This window comes from Uloborus diversus, chromosome 5 (genome assembly GCF_026930045.1).
Source record: "Uloborus diversus isolate 005 chromosome 5, Udiv.v.3.1, whole genome shotgun sequence".
Lineage (NCBI taxonomy): Eukaryota > Metazoa > Arthropoda > Arachnida > Araneae > Uloboridae > Uloborus > Uloborus diversus.
Genome location: NC_072735.1, coordinates 94,919,579 through 94,929,853, shown reverse-complemented (window position 1 = coordinate 94,929,853; position 10,275 = coordinate 94,919,579). Strand labels below are relative to the sequence as shown.

Genomic DNA, 10,275 nt, shown 5'->3' with positions numbered 1-10,275 from the left:
CGCGCCAAAAACCAATGGGCACAAGTTCACATAGGGGCACATATGTGTACCAAATTTCGTTCGATTTCGTGCGGTAGTTTTTGCTGTAGAGCGGCCACAAAAAACTGGTCACACACAGACGTGACACACACACATACACATATACATACACACACACAGACAGACAGACATTTTCCAAAAATAGTCGAAATGGACTCAGCACACCTCAAAACGTTCGAATCCGTCAAAATTCGAAATTCGAAAATTTGCACGAATCCAATACTTTCTTCTATATATTAGATATAGAAGAAAGTAAAAAAGATCAAGATTTTGGAGGCGGCCCGGGCCCCCTCAGCCCCTTCCTTATATACGCCCTTGTCATTAAATAACTCGAAAATTACCAGGAATTTTCAAAACAATTTTTTCCTTCCTTTGCAACTAATCATAATACTCATCGTGCTGTCCGCAAGCTACAGTATATTGTAATAGCTTATATATTGTAATAGCTATTTTTGACATCAATCAACAATTTGAATTTTTTTCATAAAACTTGTTCATCTGAAAAAAATCTTACATAATAACCTGCAATTACTGGAAAAGCATGGAGTTTGTTTGCTATTTACTTCTAAAATTTCCAAATTACCGGGTTTATTCCTCAAAACTGGCTCAAAAACTGGATTTTTATATCTCAAGTTCTGATACATGAGAAGGCAGAAGGACTCGGTTTAGGGTTCCTAGGGACTCTAGGTTAGATAAACCTTACATAATAAGTGGTAAGTACTCGAAAACGTTCTAACCACAGATGAAAAATCTTCAAATAAGTTCTGTGCTCTATTACAACGTTTGTAAAATCCGTACACCGTTAATTAATAAATAATGCTGAAATACAACAAAAAAGCGTTTTTGCGCTTTGAGATGAAAAAAATTGCATGCACATTAGTCATGGGCATAATCGAGTTCTCATAATCGAATCACTCGATTATCAAAGATCACCCGAGAACTCGATTATTATGAGTTCTCGATTAACGTATCTCGAGTTCTCGATTATCATAGACCTCGAGTTCTCGATTATCGCATCTCGAGTTCTCGTTATCCCTTCGCGAGTTCTCGAGCGATGACTGCTCGAGTGCTCGATTATCACTTTCCGAGTTCTCGAGCGATGGACTGCTCGAGTTCTCGCTTTGTGAACTTCTCGAGATGTTGAGTTCTCGAGAAGTCAATCACTCGAGCAGTGTACTTCTCAATCGATTTGATAATCTGAACTTTAACTTCTGAAAGGATTCAGTTACCGGGACAGATCTATCATTTAGTGGGTCAGAGGCAATTGTGCCCACTTGGGTGGGGGAAGGGAGTCAGGGCGCAGACTACGCCATTGAAATTTTTTAGGGGCGTTGTTTTGAGAGGTATTTTTTACTTTCCTGGAGAGCTCTTGTTTTTTTTGGGGGGGAAGGGGAGGTATTTGCGAAATTTAGGAGAGGGGTGCGCCCTTGCTCCTAGGGATGTGTGCACCTGTCAGAGGGCTGGTTTTGAAAAATTAATGTTTTAACATGTAAATGGGCGTGGTTTTTGTTGTTTGCCGAAAAAAATTGCACAGGAAAAGGGGATCATGGCGCTCTTAAGGAGGGAGGTGGGGGTTCGTTTTAAGAGGTGCGCCAGAACACTTGAGGAATGGATACTCCTGCGGTCTAAATGATTTTATAATCAAAGATTTGCCTCTCGAATATTCGTTGTAGAAGTTTGTGTGTTGTGCTTGCATTCGACTAGTGTTGTAATTAATTCCATGTATGCTGCCGAATGCCTGATTATCAAATGAGTCTTTGGGATGATTTGGTAGCCCAATGATATATTTTTGAGAGAAAGATGTTAACGAATGAACATATTGACGGGTCTATGGGTGACATGGGTGTGTGTTTCGGCGGTGGAAGCAAAGGGGGGGGGGCGCTAAAAAGGTTCTAACTTGTGGGGCATTTAAACTAAAATTATATATCATGTCAAAAGGGGGAAAACTTTAGTTAAAACCTAAGGGAACCTCTCCCCCCTTACGTCCACCTTCGACTAAACCATTGGGTAATGAAACCCGAGACACGTGTCTGCAGTAATCTACATATTTGTGCTACAAAAGTTGGTTATTTCCTGTTACTTCTTAGCACAAAGGTATTCATTTATTTCTTAATAAAGCAAATAGTCCAGTTCTCGTGTAATTCATTCGCAGGGGGTGACAACCAGTAGAGGGGGACGGAAGTTAAGACGCAAACTGCGGGATTGTAATTTTCAGGAGATTTTCTCTTTTCGGCGTAGCGCTCTTGGGGGAGAACTCCATACGTGCAGGGGCGTGCATAGGGCGAGGGGGAGAAAAGGGACACCTGTTGGCCCGAGACTGAAGGGGGCACGAGATTTTTAAAATGAGAGGTGAAATGTATTAGGGACGTAGGGATAAACAATATACAGGGGGTCCGTCAAAGTCATTTGTGACGAGCCCCGAAATTTCTGTGCACGCCCCTGCATATGTGGTGCGTCATCGCTCTTGGAATTGATGAATTTGGAATGGTTTTAAAATCGCATGATTGCTTCTTGCGTGCTTTATTTCTGATGGAGTTATATTTGAATGTTTGATGTCGAATTTTCCATTATCCAGAGGTCTCTTTATAATCGAACGATATATTTTCGAACGAAAACTTATTAAGGAATTATACCATATGAGCGGGTTGGGGGGGGGGGGGCATGGTTTGTGTATTCCGTTGATGAAATCTTGAAATAACAGATAGAGAAATGAATAAAGTTCGCCTCGACTGTGTTTTAGTCGGGTGAACCTGTCTTCGTTTTTAATGCACTGATGATGGCACCTGTATTTTAGAGTGCCGAAACAGCTGTTTGCTGGTTTTTTAACCTTTTCCCATTCTCAATTTGTACTTTATATACGTTGTCATATTTTATTCACTATGCAGTACAAAGTTTTCGACTACTTTTTATGTAGATAGAGAAATGCTTTCCATATTGTTTTGCACGTGACAGTTATTTAGATCAAAACCAATTAAAAAAGTGGGGGATAGTGATAATATGGACATTGGACATGTGATTGGGCAACACAAACAGGTTTGAGCTTGAGAGTTGTTTACATTAATAATATATTAAAACTAAAAAGTGGGAACTGTTTAGCTAAAAATCGGAGGGGACACCTTCCTCCTACGTCCCCCCCCCCCCCTCTAATGTGACCCTGAGAAATTGAACAAACTTTTTGAGTGATTAACTTTTTGAGTGATTCATTCGCAGAGGTTATCGCGAGGAGGGAGATGTTGTGGCTGAAAACGGGTAATTCAAATTTTTGAGGGGTCTTTGCTCTTTTTGGGACTATCGTACTTGGAGGGGGAAGGTGATTGTCGCGAGGGGTTCTGTTGCTCACAAGAATGAAAGGACATCCTAATTTAGATTCGAATAAGAGTTTCTCGGGTGCTTTTTTAGAATGGGGTTAACCAGATAGTACATTTCGTTGAGTAAACGTTTTAAAACGGTTGCTACGTCGTAACAACCAATTTAAAACGTGTATGAAACGTTTAAACGATGTGTGTTCATAATATAAGGCTGCCTATCTTCCTAAGAGTGAGGAACCCCACTCCTCAAAGGCGACGGAGAACCCTCAGAACAAGAGCCTCCTAAAGTAAGACCAAAAGCCTTCTGGAGTTACCCCCTCTTCATTTAAACTTCATTTTGGCATCTCTAGATAATATATTGCTTGTTGTTGAATGTTCGTTATCGAGCGACGCTTTGGGATGATTTGAAAATCGAATAATCTGATTTTTTTAGAGAAACTTTGGTAATCAGTTAACCCTTTTTGAGGACCGACGCAAGGAAAATGAAGCGCAGCCACGGGACCCAAAGTTTCCAAATGGACCGCTGCCAGCCCAAACAGTTTCAGTAGTTTTTAAAAAATCATAAAATAAGCATCTCATTAGAATGACTCCAAATTTTTAAGTTGAGTAAATAATGTACTACTGATCAACATTTTAAAAATATAATGAATATAACATTATTAGACTATGCACACGCGAAAATAAATGATACGCAAACAAGAATAGTTACAAATATCGTACGTATGGAATGAAAAAATAAAATAATAGTTTAAAAACCTAAAAAAAACACGCTTTCGTAGCAAAATGAACTAAAAAGTGAAAAATAATCTTTGGATGATAGTAGTTGATCAATCACTTAATTTTAAAGTAATACAAAAAAGCGTGGGGTGCTGTCTATTTACTTTTTTGCTTGGACAACAAATGGAAGAAATCCAAGACAACTGATAAGAAGCCCCCCACGCTTTTTTGTATTACATTAATATTAAGTGATCGGTCAACTACTATCATCCAGAGATTATTTTTCACTTTTTAGTTCATTTTGCTACGAAAGCGTGTTTTTTTTTTTTAACTATTATTTTATTTTTCTGTTTTTTAGTCTTATGTTGGAGACGGCGACGTGAGACGACGAATTATAAGGCGACGAAATTATTTATAAAATGAGTGCGAGGTAATATCTTAAAAATAAGACAAGGACATACCGATTGGAAACTACTGTGAGTCATCGATGTATGTTTGCGGAAATCATATTTATATTACTTTGAAAATTTGAGATGCATTTGAATAAAAGTTTTGTTCAACAATGGTCTGATCAGCAATGAATTTCCAATTGAAGGCTCACCTAAGTTTTGGCATGAAATTAGTTGAAAACAATTATATTTCATGTTCTAATTACCTTGGAACATTGGAACAAATTTTGTCTCATGCAGAAAAATTAAAGGGTTTTTGTGGATATTTTAAAATAATTTTTGCGAGCATTTTTTAATGTATATTTTTTAATTTTTCCTTTTTCACATTGTTGGATTTGTGCCAAAATATTGATTAAAATTGGAGGAAACTAACAATTAAAAGAGTTAATTAATTAATTTGATTATAGAATATTGCATTGTCATCGGGTCTGAGGTCGCGTGCCAAATTTCAAAAGAATCCGATCGCAGGAAGTGGGCGAACTTTGAGCTGCAAGATTCCGTTACAAGATACATACATACATACATACAGGTGAAACTAATAAAAGCGTGTTAAAAAATAGACAATAATGATCTGCATATAATGTAATTTTAATTAAAAAATTGGACCAAAGAATGTGAGCTAAAATTAATTCCACACGACAAGCATCAAAACTTCTTTATGTACTCAGAAACATCTCGAATTCACTCCCTGCACTCATTGTTATTAGATTTTCCCCAAGTCAATAAGTGAAAAATAAAAATAAAGAGCGAATCATGAGGAAACAAAATAATGGATTTCACTTAAAGTTGCTCTATTATCAATGAGCCGGGAATCCCAATCTCCTGTAAAACATAGCAAGAAATATTTTACCCTCCCTCCCTTCTCCTATATAAGTCAGATACTAACTCTACTATCAACAGCAGCAGCAGCAAAAAAAAATAAAAAAATTTGAATTTTTGGCATCTTGAATTCAAATTATGTTTTTCGCTATCACGAGCGTGTGTGTTTGTGTAGGCGCATGTGTGTGGGTGCGTGGGTACGTAAGTGTATGTATGCATGTGTGTGAGTGAGTGTTGTGTACGTGCGTGTGCGTGTAGGTGTTCGTGTGTGTGTGTGTGTTTGTAGGCGTTCATGTGTGTGTCTGTGTAGGCGTTCGTGTGTGTGTGTAGGCGTTCGTGTGTGTGTGTGTGTGTGTAGGCGTTCGTGTGTGTGTGTAGGCGTTCGTGTGTGTGTGTGTGTGTAGGCGTTCGTGTGTGTGTGTGTGTAGGCGTTCGTGTGTGTGTGTGTGTAGGCGTTCGTGTGTGTGTGTGTGTGTAGGCGTTCGTGTGTGGGACATGGACGCCACCGCTCAGCAAAAGTGGATTTCGGGGGACAGTGCTCAGGACCAGCCGCGCCATCGCCGGTGGAAGGTGGTGCTGCAGGCCTGGTCCAAGCTGAAAAAGGCACGGACGCCAAAAACGGTCAAGTGAGAACAATAAGCAATCGTGATTGCTCAAAAAAAAAAAGGCAAAGCTATAAACAAGAACAAATGAGCCCTTTTGCGCAGAGCTGCGATTAATTGATTTGTTTACATTATTAACTTCTTGCTTAATAAGCGTCCGAAATCATTCGAAATAATCACGTGGTAGAAGAGACTCATACATCCCCTGAAGGCCGCCGAAATCAAGCTCTCGTTGAATCTGCAATCCCCAAGAATTTAGACTCACAATGAAGACTATTAAATGTATCTATTAAATGTATCCCCTAAAACAGACTCAATTAATTACTATGCAACTTTTATCGGAAAACAACGAAAACTAATTCCACTTGAATATAAAATATGAATTTTTCAAGGAGGGGGTAAGGGCTATTGAACCCCCTAAATTGAAGTTTCAGTGGCTACGTATGCATCATAACTATCAGGTCCGTATTTCAAATTTTACGCTTTAGGGGGGAAGGGGTTAAAGGGCATATAATCAATGCATAGTATCCCTAATAACAGCAAAAACTTCATTTAAATATAAATAATAATTTCTAAAAGCCAGGATGGGTCGCCCCTTTTAGATGTTACCTATGTAAAAAAACTCGATGTTTTAAAAGTCGATTGCATCCCCCCTCCGCCCACCAGGGCGATGGCACACCCTCTCAAATGTTACGGAGCATCTATCTAGGAAAAGAGCCCACGAACACCCCCCTCCGAAAATTGAGATAAAGAAAGTCTCAAAAATTACCCCTAAAAATTTCAATGGCGCAGACTACGCAAAAGTTCAACCCTACATCCCTCCCCTCTAAGGATTGAAACCCTTCTCCTTAAAAAGAGACTAAAACCTACCAAATCGACCCCCATAAACAGGTTCATCCAGGGTGAAGTTTGAGGGAGGGGGGCAAAGGGTGTGTACCCAGTGCAAAATTAAACGAAAAACTACAAAAAGCACGTTCCCGTACATTAAGAAGCATTAATTTTCAAAACCAGGGAGGTGATTGATCCCCTCTGGTCCAGAGGGGACCAGAGGAGTCAATCGTCTCCCCATCGGGCCTACCCTCAAAGTTGCAATGACAGAAGTACGCGTCAAGACACTCAGGCCCGTTATTTCAAATTTTCCAGGACAGGGGCGAGGGGGGGGGGATAAAAGAATATATGTACTCAGTGTATATTGTACAAGTTAATAACAAAACCTACGCCCACATATGTCAGTACCATTATTTCGAAAACCCGGGGGGGGGGGGAATCGCCCCTTCCTGACCCCCTAAATTACGGAGCTTGATGGTACACCATCCCCTCGTGCGCAACCCTACAGAAACAAATCGAGAAGTCAGCTGTTCTAGAATCAGAGTTTCCCACTCCCACGACCCCTCAAGAGCGATGGCGCACCCTCTCAAATATTACGAAGCAACTCCTAGGACAAGAACCCCCCCCCCATGCGATTTGAAAGACACTCTCACCCCCCTCTCCCCTTAAAGTTTTATTGGCGTTGTGTGCACCATGGACACCCTTAGCGGGCACCCCTGTAAAAGTAAACTTGATTCTGGAACTCAGGAAATCTAGATACAGGTTGAGAACTCGATTGAAACATCTCGAGATCTCGATTTAAAACATCTCGAGATCTCGATTTAAAACATCTCGAGATCTCGATTCAAAAGATCTCGAGAAGTAAATTGCTCGAGTACTCGATTCAAAAGATCTCGAGAAATCAATCGCTCGAGTGCTCGATTCCAAAGATCTCGAGAAGTCAATCGCTCGAGTACTCGATTCGGAAGATCTCGAGAAGTCAATCGCTCGAGTACTCGATTCGGAAGATCTCGAGAAGTCAATCGCTCGAGTTCTCGATTCGGAAGATCTCGAGAAGTCAATCGCTCGAGTTCTCGATTTCAAGAGATCTCGATTATCAATCGCTCGAGTTCTCGAACTAAAAAGATCTCGATTATCAATCACTCGATTATCAGAAGTACTCGATTCCCGAGATCTCGATTATCAAAAGATCTCGATTATGCCCATCACTATAATGCACATGTTTCCTTTCGGAGGAGAAAATCTCATCTTTACGGGAAACATGCGTACGCAAAATGCTTTGTAAGCTTGCGTTCGACGAGCTCAACTGGTAGCTACCCGTTAATCGATCACGAGACAGCTGATGATCACAAGCTTCAATTAACTAATCAACAGCTTAAAATGGTAACCGGTGCGGTAAACGTTAGATGATAGAACGCTGCGGTTCGTACCGGTTACTCGCTGGTCGACCGGTGAGGTTCGTCGAACGCAACCTATGATTGTACCGAGCACGGTTAGAAAAGATTTGAAAATGTATTCCAATTGCATATTTCTAGTCAATCAGTTTTATTTGTGTAATTAGCAAATTTTTTTAAGCATCTTTTTCTGCAAGTTGTTCATTTTAAAGTGGAGCACACTAAGCTTAGTTCGACGAGCTTGACCGGTAGCGCCCGGTTAGCTAATCACGTGACAGCTAATGCTCACTTGCTCCAATCCACCAATCAACAGTTTAAAATGGTAACCGGTGAGGTAACCAATAGATAATAGAACCACGATAGAACGCTGCGATTTGTTACCGGTTACTTACCGGTATACCGGTGAGGCTCGTCGAACGCAACCTAATATAGCCTCGTGTCAGCTGATTTTAGGAGGTGAAGCCGAAGATGTTTACATTTACATGTCAAAAATGTTTTGCATTGGATCCGTGTATGATTTTTGTTGCGGAAATTTCGATATATTAATGTAAATATTTAATTAAAAAGGCGTTTTTCACACAGTCCTCTCATCAACCTGGAGTCTGAAGACTCTTATTCAACTTCAACAACTTCATTTAATTAAAAATATTTTGTCTTTATGGCTCCTACTCAAACAGAGAATGCCTCTAAGCAGAAGCAAGTGTAAGTGTTTGAAAATTTTCGGAGTACATTTAACCATGATTGAATAAAAAATCATAACATTTTTATATTTAGGAAGAAAATTACAGAATTATTTGAAACCAACATAGCTTTTCTTAATTATGTAGAAAGCCACAATTATCAAACTTTAAAAATCATTTGTTCGTGTTCTGAATTATTTCTAGATGAAAATTCTCTGCTAATAGGGGAAGTAAAATTCAAACGGAGAGGGGATATTGTTTAATACTCTTAGTAACTTTTTCAAGTGTATTTAGCTGAAACTATCTCGGCAGTTAACATACGCCAGATGCAAGCTGATGTACAGCTTGAAGAATTTGTTTTCTGTTTTAGATGGATACTTTTTCCTCAAGAGATTGCAGATCACAGCAATATGGGCTAAATTATATTTCTTTTTTAAGCTCGGACTTTTTCAGGTTCAAAAATTACTGATACAGAAAACAAAATTTGGTTCAAATTTTTCACCAACAATGCATAATTCTTTGAAAACTTTTTAAACCTTTGCTAATTCGCATCTCCAGAGCTCGAATACGGTACCTTGCGGTGAGTAATAATACTAAGGAAAAAGGTAAAACATTCCATTCCACATGTTTTCTTTGGGGTAAATTACTAGCTTCAGACAGTTTATGGTGTAATGTAATTTCAGAAGAATAAAAAAGAAAGCTTCCCACAAACACGATGAAAAATTACTGTCATTCACTAAGTGTCAAAGCAAGTTATAAGTCACGGCATTTGTTTGTTTTACCTTTTTCATCCGCCATTAGACAATGGCTGCATCGCCCTCTATAGTTTATTGGGGTTGCAAATAGATACACAGCTACAATGTAAAATGAAAAAGTTTTGTTCAGCTTCAATTTCTCTGAATTTAAAGATGTTTTCATTGTTTATTATTTATCTCTAAATCCAAAAAGGATGAGCATTGTAAGTTTGACAGTGCACTTGTCTGTTACCTAGTGTAGCTCCTTAAGGAATGAACCAATTTTGATCTTTCTTTTCTTTTATTCAAAAGACGACTTGATTTGGATTGTGCTTAGTTCTTAGCAAGGCTTGATTAATGTATAGTCCTTCTGATTTAAGTGGCAAATTTTACAAGGACCAGTTAACCACTTGATTAGGGCTTTGTTCTTAGCTAGGTGTCACTTCTGTTGGACTTTAATCACACTAGATATTAATTTAAAACATAAATAATTAAACATAATTAGAACTTTTTCATAATTTTGGAAGTGAAAACTTACTTGCTCATTTAAAATATTAGTACCAATTGAAAGAGTGAGGGTTTTTTTTTTTTTTTTTTTTTTTTTTGTGTTTAATGGAATTTGAAACTTCCACATTATGTAGAAATGTGGAATTTTTTCCAAAAACGTTAAATAAAATCCTAAGCCTATATTCATGCTATTGGTAA

General features: G+C 38.8%; 1 protein-coding gene across 1 annotated transcript in view; it reads left to right on the top strand.

The window, feature by feature from the left end:
* Positions 1–8,626: 8,626 nt before the first annotated feature.
* LOC129222157 (putative RNA polymerase II subunit B1 CTD phosphatase RPAP2) overlaps positions 8,627–10,275 on the top strand; it is a 37,163-nt gene continuing 35,514 nt past the window's right edge. Inside the window, exon 1 of the mRNA XM_054856613.1 lies at positions 8,627–8,858. Coding sequence (XP_054712588.1) covers positions 8,815–8,858 — 44 coding nt within the window. The 5' untranslated portion in view covers positions 8,627–8,814. The remainder of the gene's footprint in view (positions 8,859–10,275) is intronic.